General features: G+C 35.5%; 1 protein-coding gene across 2 annotated transcripts; it reads left to right on the top strand.

Annotated features, from left to right (window-relative positions):
• Positions 1 to 267: 267 nt before the first annotated feature.
• Positions 268 to 9,640, top strand: LOC114167319. Of its 2 annotated transcripts, none has more exons than XM_028052378.1 (5): positions 268 to 587; positions 888 to 1,000; positions 5,527 to 5,624; positions 5,883 to 6,063; positions 6,524 to 9,129. In XM_028052378.1, the coding sequence occupies exons 1-4, from the start codon at positions 401 to 403 to the stop codon at positions 6,025 to 6,027; spliced, it is 543 nt and encodes a 180-aa protein (XP_027908179.1). In that variant the 5' UTR covers positions 268 to 400; the 3' UTR covers positions 6,028 to 6,063; positions 6,524 to 9,129. The 2 variants fall into 2 exon arrangements, with proteins under 2 accessions (XP_027908179.1, XP_027908178.1); XM_028052377.1 differs by lacking the exon at positions 6,524 to 9,129 and adding an exon at positions 9,224 to 9,640 and having other exon boundaries at positions 271 to 587.
• The last annotated feature ends 448 nt before the right edge of the window (positions 9,641 to 10,088 follow it).

Genomic DNA, 10,088 nt, shown 5'->3' with positions numbered 1-10,088 from the left:
ATAAATGTATCAACGTATCGGATACGTGTCGTATTCGATACACGTGTCGGATACGTGTCATATCCAATACAGGTATCGTATCGTATATGTGCATCATAACTCGTAAGTAATTAAATTTAGATTTTTCGTTAAAAAACTTCAAAACTAGAAGGAAAATGACACTAAAAGATAATTAAAAAGATACAAGTTTTTAGACTTAGAAACAATAATTTACATTTTTTAATAGATTATGTGATATGGCGTAAAACTTTTGAAGTAGAATCCCCTTGTTAATATTTGCAAACATGCTTTGTAATGCCAAATTCGGAACTATTACTTCAATCACAGCCTCGATCTTCGGCGGTGCAGTTTCTTCCCATGTAACAACTCTTCAAAACTGCAACTCTCTCTACTGTAAGAGATGGATTGGCTTAGAAGCAGCCTTTCTATGAGTTCAAGGAATAGCAAAACCCCAAATACCCAAACACAGTCTAACTCCAAACTGCAGCATCAACAACAAGAAGAAAGCGTATATGGGATTACCGAGGAACTCATCAACCACGTCAAGTCCTTCACCGTTGACACCTTTAAGAATTTCCCTCTCAAAGGTTTCCCTCCAATGTTTGTACCCTAATTGAATGAAAATGTGTGATTGCGGGGCACTATTTTTGAATTTTCAATTTTCGTAATTTTCTTTGCCTGTTTTACCATTCACCACAGTTGATATAAATTTCTTTAATTGTCACACTAAGTAATCGTGATTATTGGTTGCTTGGAATTGGCAGCTGTAGTTTCGCATTCTTCTCAGGGAAACCCAATGCTGTTGCAGTGTTATTTTCGAGTTATCTGTTGTTTTTATTTGAAAAAAAAAATGTCTTCTCTTGTTCAATTTTGTTTTTTGGTTGCAGATGAAGATGAAGGCAGTTATTGGGAAGAAACTCAATCCTCTTCAACCAAAGTTCGAAAGGATCTCTCCGATTGGCAAGAGAGACATGCAATCCTCGTTCTATCAAGAGTCAAGGTTTGTCTTTAATTATTCTTGTTTATTTGTGATGTTGAACACTTGAAGAATTAAACAGTAAAACTACGTGTGCTTGTTTGTAGAAATAGAGGATTTTTCCTTCATCGGTATCGCAAATATTGCAAGGTTGATGACACTCCTTAATCTAATCTGTAAAATCTTGTATTTTATTCTTGTTTGCTTGCACCACATTGCCTAGTACCCATCCCGTTGATTAGTAGTCTTTTTTTTTCCTGAGGGTTGAGCAATCAGGTTGGTATCGAGACTACCTATTCTAAGTGTAGTCAAGTGGCCCCACTTAAAGGAGCAAAGCTCTGTCTGATCATGTTCCTTCTTTTCACGAAGGGAAACTATATATTAGGAATAGACAATGACAGCAAAAGTTGTATTCCACTAGATGATGTCAATGGTGGTGAGCGATCCATGTTAAGGATTTCAACTAGTTACATTGAAGCTCGAGTTTCTGGAAAAATCCTCCTTTTCCCTGGCTTGGAACCATCATTTATGAGACCATAGTCTTTGTACAAATAGCCTATTTGCCCATGTTGGCTTTAAAAGATTATAGAAGTCGTGGATCCCGCCAATCGACTTAAGGCCTTTCAGGCACAAATGTTGATATCAAGAGAATCAGACGTGGTGCAATGCAAAATGTTTGTAGAGATCTTGTCTGATGCCATGTTGGCTTGGTTTAGCACTTTGCCTGACGGGCATGTATCCTTACTCGTGGAGTTACCAGTTTGTTCTTTGCTCAATTTGCTGTGAATAAAGTAAAACCTCTCAAAATCGGAAATTTGTTTGACATCAAGTAGCAAAGTGGCGAGCCTTTAAAGGACTACATGGCTAGATAAGGAAATGTTCATGGATGTGTTTGTAAGGACTCCGGGAAAGCCCATTCAGCAAATCACTTATATAGGGAAAGGTGGAGACGCGTAGCTGAGGAAATGATGGCCCACCAAGAAAACAACGAACAACTTAAGCCTACGACCTCCAAAAAGGCTCTTAGTCGTGATCACCAAGATACATTGATTTTGAATTTTCCCTCCTGTTTCCTTTCAAAGTTCAGTTACCAGTCATTATGTTAAAATTAACATTTCATTTCTTTATAATTAGCATTTGAATTTTTTAGGTTTACTCATCCTGTAAGTAGCTATGCCTAGCTCTTGTGTGTGTGAAAAAGCATTTTGAAAGTCTTATCTTGGTTCCTAGGAATCAAGTGGTGATTCAATACTTGGAGCTTATCTTTGAGAAGCATGAAGTTCTCTTTTTATTCTTCTTCTTCTTCTTCTTTTTCTATTCGTAAGTCCTCTCATCATTTTCTTTATTTCTTTATGTCATCTCTCTATATTTATTTTAACCCTTGTTCTTATTCTAGTTTCTATCTTCTTGTGTTGTTCTTATTCTACTCTCATATTATGATTGGAATACTTTACTATAAGTTGATCATGAAAGTATTTCATGATAGCAACACATGAGGAGATTCAACTCTTGTTATTAATTCATGTTCATGAGCCTATATATGCTTCCTATTCTTACATGCAGCCTATCACCTAGTAAATCATCTCTGTTCACGGCCTATTGGTGTTGAATTGCCATATTTTTCTTGAATGGATAATGATATAGTGGAAGTTGTGCTTGAGCCTTCCTCAACACTATCTCCCATATTGGATTCCATCTTAACTTTTGAAATTGACCAGCCTATGGCTGTTCAAAATATATATTCCACACGTAACCCTTTCCCCACTATACTACCCTAGGTTATCATTGTCTTTCCTCCATACATTATGGTTGTTTGTCCTTTTTATCTTTTATTCCAATTCCTTGGTCTCTAAGTGATGTTTTAGCTCACCTTGAGATGTGTGCTCTCCAAAGTAGTGGTACTTGGGAGTTGATTTCTCTCCCAGCTGGCAAAACAATTGTTGGGTTTCAGTGGCTGTACACTCTTAAAATTGGTCTTTAGGGGAACATTGATCGTTATGAAGCTTGCCTACTTGCCAAAATGACCTCTATTTCCCTTGTATTTTTCATGGAAGCTATTCATCACTGGACTTTGTTTCAACTTGATATTGAGAATGTATTTCTCCATGGAGATCTTGAAAGAAGGTCTATATGAAACAACCTCTTGAATTTGTTGCTTAGGGGAAGTTGTCTAATAAGGTGTGTCATTTTTGCAGGTTCTTTTATGGGCCTTAAGCAATCACCTTGTGGATTGTTTGATAACATTTTTTCTTTTATCATTCAACAATACGAAGTGAAGCTGATCATTCAACAATAAGAAGCATGGAACATGAGAAAATATTAAGAATTTGTCATGCCTATAATGATTTTTTCTTAAGGATACATGACTGTAAATATAACAAGAATGAAGATTTGGAAGAATGAAGCAATCTTGTGCCCAGAAATAATATGGTGTGTGGTTTGTTTTTTAATGTTCCTATCATTTATTTCTTTTGTGTCTATGTTTCTTCTATTGTTCAACATATTTTAACCAGAAACAAATAAAAAGCAAAGAAGAAGTGATACTTTTCCTTGTAGATCTATGCTGAATGGAGAAAGCACGAAGTATATTTCCAATTTCTAATTTCTAAGACCAAAGACTTAAGATCAATATTCAGCCAAAAACATAACAGGATATGATAGGGAAGCACCTAGCTACATATCTGAATGAAGAATCTGACTTATTCACCAATAAATCCTCTGTCTGGTAATCTCCTATGTTTGTTGCTGCTCATCCCATCTCTTCAAGGGGGTTGCTCTTTATCTGTGTGAAGGGGGACTGTAAATGTCTTTTTAACCTTGTACTCTTCTATCTGGCAAATTTTGTTCACTATTATGAATGATCCAGTTTCAATAATTATACTAGAACCGAGGAAAATAGAATGAAAATTGAATAAATTTCTTTCACTTATGGTTGTTGATTGATTGTTAATGCTGTAGTCAATTTAGACGAATGTGTGCAAAATTAAGCCCATTTAGATTCAGCAGCTGTAAACATGATAAGTTATTAATGCAACGTTATACAGGATGTGCATGAATCTTAAGTTGGTGAAGACTTTTACTAGTTGGAGTCTCGTAAGAACATTTGTAGTAGCTAAAAGACCACCACTGTCTAACCTTTCTTAAACAAAGTTCGTCAATCTCTCTGTTTTCTCCTCTCCTGTCCTGTTGAGTTGGAATATGGACAAGTCTAATAGTTGAACTATTGTAGCAAAGGCTCATCGTCTGCCTCTCATACTTTGCTTTGAGGTCATCAAGAATAATCTTCATCTATAATCCTCCACACATGTTAGGTTGCATAGCTCTAAAATTTTGCTTGTGCTCTAGATTGAACATCTAATTACAATATACAGAAGTGACTTTGCTATCCAAGAGTGACTTGAGACAGTCTGCATCTGTATATATTTCGATGGAGGACAAAGTTCTTGCTATCCTGAATAGCGATTTCCCTAGACTTGCTTTCAAATATTGGAGGATCCTATCAACTGCCTATTGATTCCTTTCTTGGGGTCGTGTATAAAATTACAGACCACACTACCAACATAGGCAGATAGAAGATTAGTATGCACAACTTCATATATTAGATACCTTATAGATATCTTCCTTTACTCAAGGCAATTGGCATGATTTTTGTGACTTACCTCTAGGTTAACTCATTAACTCCCTAATTAACTATTTAATATCCTAATTGTACTAACCATCCCTTATTCTTATACTTACATGTGACTGCACAAGTATTTGAATGCTCAATTTTTATCTACTTTCCTATTTAGAAAATAATTTATTTAAGAAATTAAATAAAAATGCAATAGTCTATCTCTATGCTTGATACGACACAATTGAGTTACAGTTATCAGAGTTATCGTGGGTATATCAATAGGAATTTATATGGGAATTTCAGAGTCCCTAGACATATTGTCATATTTGATTAGGTTGTTGTATTTACATTGATGTTCCAAAGTCATTAACTTTTTTTTTATGCGCACACATTGAGTTTTAAAAGTCCCAATTGGGTACTTAATGTTTTTGAAAGGTTCATTTTTATTCTTTCTACCTATAAAGTTAATTATATAATAGAGTTAGCTAATGTATCCTTTATCAGACTTTTAAAAGTCTCCATTTTTTGGTACTTTATGTTTTTATAAAGGTTCATTTAGATAATTTGTGATTTAAAAAATTTCATTTTGGTCATTTTTAATTAAAATGTTAATAGGTTAATAGATACGTTACTCAACTTTGTTAATCTATTTAACATTTTTGTTAAAAAGTCTAAAAGAATATTCGATTGACTCTTTCAAAAGTTAATGTATCAAAACGAAAAAAAATATCAAAACATGAAGAACTAAAAGTAAGATTTTGTTGTGTTTTTTACAATCAGTGGTGGCAGTGTTGATGGCTTTTATTACTAACTTTTGATTTCACTTTATTCAAAACAATATTAATATATATAATCTTATAGTTGGATGATGGGAGGATTAACAAAGCCATTCAATTAGTACCCATGAATAATTATGGTTTTTGTTATATTCCAGGAAATATCTCAATTGAGATATGCACTGTGTCCACGCCATTTGAAGGAAAATCAATTCTGGAAAATTTACTTTAAGCTCACCAGAAGCCATGTTCTCGAGTAAGTCATACAAATTCTTGCAAATTCTTCAATGATTATTTGCAAATGAGTAAAACTGAATTACTCTGAAGTTTTGGCTACTTATTTTGTAGATAGTAGCTGCTTTGAGAATTTTGCTATCTTTGTTCCACTCTACCCCATATTTTATGCATGCACACATTCACAATGCCTATCACGTATGAATGGATACCAAATTAGGTAAAATGTCCAATTCATGCTTTTTGATGAAATATGACTCCCTTCATTGCTGCTAATCAGATATGAGCTTCGCCACATAAAACAGGAGAAACTGAAGCGGATGGCAATGGAAGATGAGAAATCTTCAGTTAACAACTCGTATGAAGTTGAAATGGCAGAGGCAAAGGATATCAGCTTTGTTGAGCCTTTACCACCCTCTGAATGAAAACTCTGATATTTGTTGATGGAATGAATAGAACAGGTATTAAACTATTAACTTATTTAGCATTGAAGGATCTTTGTTAAATAGTGTTGCAAGTTTGAAAATGCATTTCTTCAGCTGTTATCAACATATTGTTCTGAACTTAGTCTTATTTACCGTTAATTTGTATTAGCATAGAGCCAATTGTAAATCTTAATACAGCTGTCAATTTGTTAGGCTTGATTAGGATACATTTGTTAATCTGTTAGAATTGTTTTGGATAAATACTGTGTTAACACTCTGCTGTAAACATTTTTAGTTGCAACTATTCAATATATTCAGTTTCTTCTGTTAAGAGTGCATCTTTTATATCAGTTTTCTTCTTTCGTATTATGGTATCCAGAGCCAGAAATCTCCATTAATGGAGTTTATGCATCCTGCATTCTCAACCTCCTCTGTTCCTTCCTTTCATCCTATCTTTGAGAAATTGAGTGAGTCCAATTTTCTTTTATGCCGGCAGCAAGTTGAACCGATGATCAAAGTGCACAAATTGCAGAGATTTGTTGTCAATCCTGTTATTCTTGTGCGGTTTCTTACTGAAGATGATCGTGCAGCAGGCAGTGAGAATCCGGCGTACTGCACTTGGGAACAGCAAGATCAGGTCCTATCCTGGCTTCAATCGACTCTTTCTTCTTCAATCTTGTTTCAATTGATCGGTTGTGTTCATTCGTATGAAGTTTGGTAACAATTTCATGAGTACTTTCAAAAACAGACGTGTGCAAAAGCTAGACAGTTGAGAACAGAGCTTTGCACTACATCCTTGAGCAAAAATCAATGTCTGAGTTTCTTCTTCACATTATGTGGCTGGTTGACGCTCTCAACACTTGCGGTCATCCTATTTTACCTCGCGAACACCTAGATGCAATTTTTGAAGGTTTACCAGAAGATTATGCTTCGGTTATATCTGTTATCGAAAGCAAGTTTAATCCTCTTCCGATAAATGAAGTTGAGGCATTCCTTCTTGTGCATGAGTCACGTTTACCAAAGTTTCGAAAGACGTTACTCGAATCTTCTTCGATTAACATTGCTCAAGATGGATCTAGTTACAATTCCAAGTTTGCTTGAAATTTGGCCATACCACAACTGTGTGTCATTATCGATATGATTCTAACTATCAACCTAACTCAACGTTGAGCCTTCAGGAGCTTGTGTTTTTTAATTCTTCAAGCATATCAAATGTTCGACAAAATGTGTCACAGACCAAAAATTCTGTTCCAAGTGCCATGTTCCTTAACTCTGAGAATCAGAATCCGAACCATACTACGTGGATTCCTGACTCTAGTGCTTCGTTTCATGTTACGGGAGAGTCTCAAAATATTCAGCAGTTGGAGTCCTTTTAAGGTCCAAATCAGATTTACATAGGCAATGGCCAAGGTCTCCCTATCCCGTCATCAAGTTTCACACAGATCTGTTCGCCTTTGAATTCCAGCTTTCCTCTTGCTCTTAACAAGTTGTTGCATGTTCCCTCTGTTACCTAGAATTTGATTAGTGTCAGTAAATTTTCTAAAGACAATCATGTCTTCTTTGAATTTCATCGTAATCCTTGTTGTTAAATCACAGGCCACTCATGAGGTCTTGCTTCATGGTTCCTTGGGTCCTGATGGTCTCTATGTCTTTCCACAATTACAGCCTTCCCAATCTGCTTCTATGTCTATTCTATGTCTCCAAATATTGCTAACAATAAAAGTGTTGATCCAAGTTTTTCTGTTGTAAATCCAGGGCCATCTGGGTTGCTCCTGGTTCTCAAACTTTGTTGGGGTGAGCTTAGACCTCTTTCTTCATACTGTCAGACTCATGGTATTGTTCACAAGCTCATTTGCCCTCATATACATCATCAAAATGGTGTTGTTGAGAGGAAGCATAGACATATTGTTGAGTTAGGAATGACTCTTCTTAAGCAGACCTCTCTTCCAACCAAGTTTTGGGACTTTTCTTTTTAAACCTTTATTTAATCAACAGACCGCCCACGTCCTCTTTACAGTTTCAAACCTATGACAGCATACTACAAACTCAGTAAACACGGGACAAATTATTTTCATGACCCTTCTCTTTATAGGTTACGTCTCTGCTTGATGGTTCTCTTGTTTTGACTCAAAGCAAGTATATCAGATATCTCTTACAGAAGACTAAAATGGATGAAGCCCAATCTGTTTCGTCACCTATGACAGCATACTACAAACTCAGTAAACATGGGACAAATTATTTTCATGACCCTTCTCTTTATTGGTTCGTTGTTGTGCCCTATGGTATGTAACAGTGACTCGCCTCGAATTGAGCTATGCTGTCAATAGAGTGTGTCAATTTATGGCTACTCAGTTGGATTCACATTGGGTTGCTATCAAGCATATATTGCGATACTTAAAAGGCTCTGTCCATCATGGTTTACATATTCCAACAACTTCTTCGAAACCGTTTTTCATCAAGGTGTGATTCTGATTGGGCCTTTGATCTTGATGATCGACATTCTACATCAGGGCAGCAGTCTATTTTGGTCCCAATCTCATTTCTTGGTGGTTGAAGAAACAAACTGTCATTGCTAGGTCCTCATCTGAAGCATAATATCGCTATTTAGAAAGTGTTGCAGCTGAAATTAACTGGATCCAAACTCTTCTTGCTGAATTAGTTGTTTCCTCTACAGTGCCAGCATTATATTGTGATAATTAGAGTGCGGTTGCGGTCACTCACAATCCTGTTTTACATTTTACACATGGAAATTGATGTCTTCTTTGTCAAGGAAAAAGTCTTAACTCAGCAGCTTCAGGTTTATCTTATGCCCGCAAGAAATCAATGGGCTGATGCTTTAACTAAGCCTGTTTCTCCTAGGCGATTTCTGTTTTTATGTTCCAAACTCAATGTTGTTGATTCAATTAGTAATTCAACCCATTGAGTTTATGGGGGATATTAGTATAGAGCCAGCTGTAAATCTTTATACAGCTGTCAATCTGTTAGGCTTGATTAGTATACATCTGTTAATCTGTTAGAATTGTTTTGGATAAATACATGTTAACATTCTGCTGTAAACATTTTTAGTTGAAACTATTCAATATATTCAGTTTCTTTTGTTAACCGTGCATCTTTTATCTCAGTTTTCTTCTTTCGTATTAATTTGTATCTTTTGACATTGCTTCTTGATTCCTGACAAAAGTTTACTGACTGATAGTGCGAAATACTTGGAGACGTCTGATGATGGTTCTTCGTTATGGAGGCAAGCTATTTCTTTAACTTCAAGTTTCAGATATCGGACAAGCAAATCAAGGATCTAACAAATTTACAAATTAATCACGGATGATATTGAATTTGACATAGATAGTCTGTGTTTCTGATGTCTCCTCATTCTTGTCCGAAATGATATATAAGTACAAAATCTATTTGGACGGATGAAGTTATGACCACTTTGCCTATGACGTTAATGTTCATTATAAATGTCGAGAATTGTCTTTTTACAATGTTTATTTAGTAGTTTCATCAATTGTCTAGTGTTGTGACGTTAAGATCATAAAACTATTCCAGGAAATAGTTTCTTCAAAACCGCTCTTAACAATATATTATTGATGAACCAATATTAGAGGTTCTTATTGATTGGGGAGGATATTACAATATCGATTTCTTTTTACAGTATGTCGGGCTGCTTTTTCTTGCATTTCCCTTTTTTTCTTTCTGTACTTTCTGTTAATTATAATATTTCTATTTTACTCTTCATTAAAAATATATTAAAAATCTTAATTTTTTTTCATCATTTGTTCAGTATCGGAGACTGATCTACACCTTCCTCCACTTTTCTTTGTGATTTGAGTCCCCTCCTACCAAAACCATTGTTGACGCTGGAGAGAAGAAGGAACATAGTAGAAGCAGGGATGATTCATCCACTACAACCATCATATCTTCTCTCCTTTATACTACAAACCACTCTTTCTATTCCTCACCCTAACCACCCAACTATATCAAGAGAAGCGTGAAGAAGAAGATGGATGGTAACCGTGTGATGGTTGGTGAAGGATTGAAGAAGGAAAATTTGAAAAAGAACC

Source organism: Vigna unguiculata, chromosome 10, assembly GCF_004118075.2.
Source record: "Vigna unguiculata cultivar IT97K-499-35 chromosome 10, ASM411807v1, whole genome shotgun sequence".
Classification (NCBI taxonomy): Eukaryota; Viridiplantae; Streptophyta; class Magnoliopsida; order Fabales; family Fabaceae; genus Vigna; species Vigna unguiculata.
The sequence above is the reverse complement of the archived record's forward strand: the minus strand, read 5'-3'. Positions and strand labels throughout refer to the sequence as shown.

Coding starts and splice junctions, on each gene's coding strand:
- LOC114167319 (XM_028052377.1), top strand. CDS start 401: ATGGATTGGCTTAGAAGCAGCCTTTCTATGAGTTCAAGGAATAGCAAA. Junction 588..887: donor TAAGAATTTCCCTCTCAAAG/GTTTCCCTCCAA, acceptor TTTTGGTTGCAG/ATGAAGATGAAGGCAGTTAT. Junction 1,001..5,526: donor TCGTTCTATCAAGAGTCAAG/GTTTGTCTTTAA, acceptor GTTATATTCCAG/GAAATATCTCAATTGAGATA.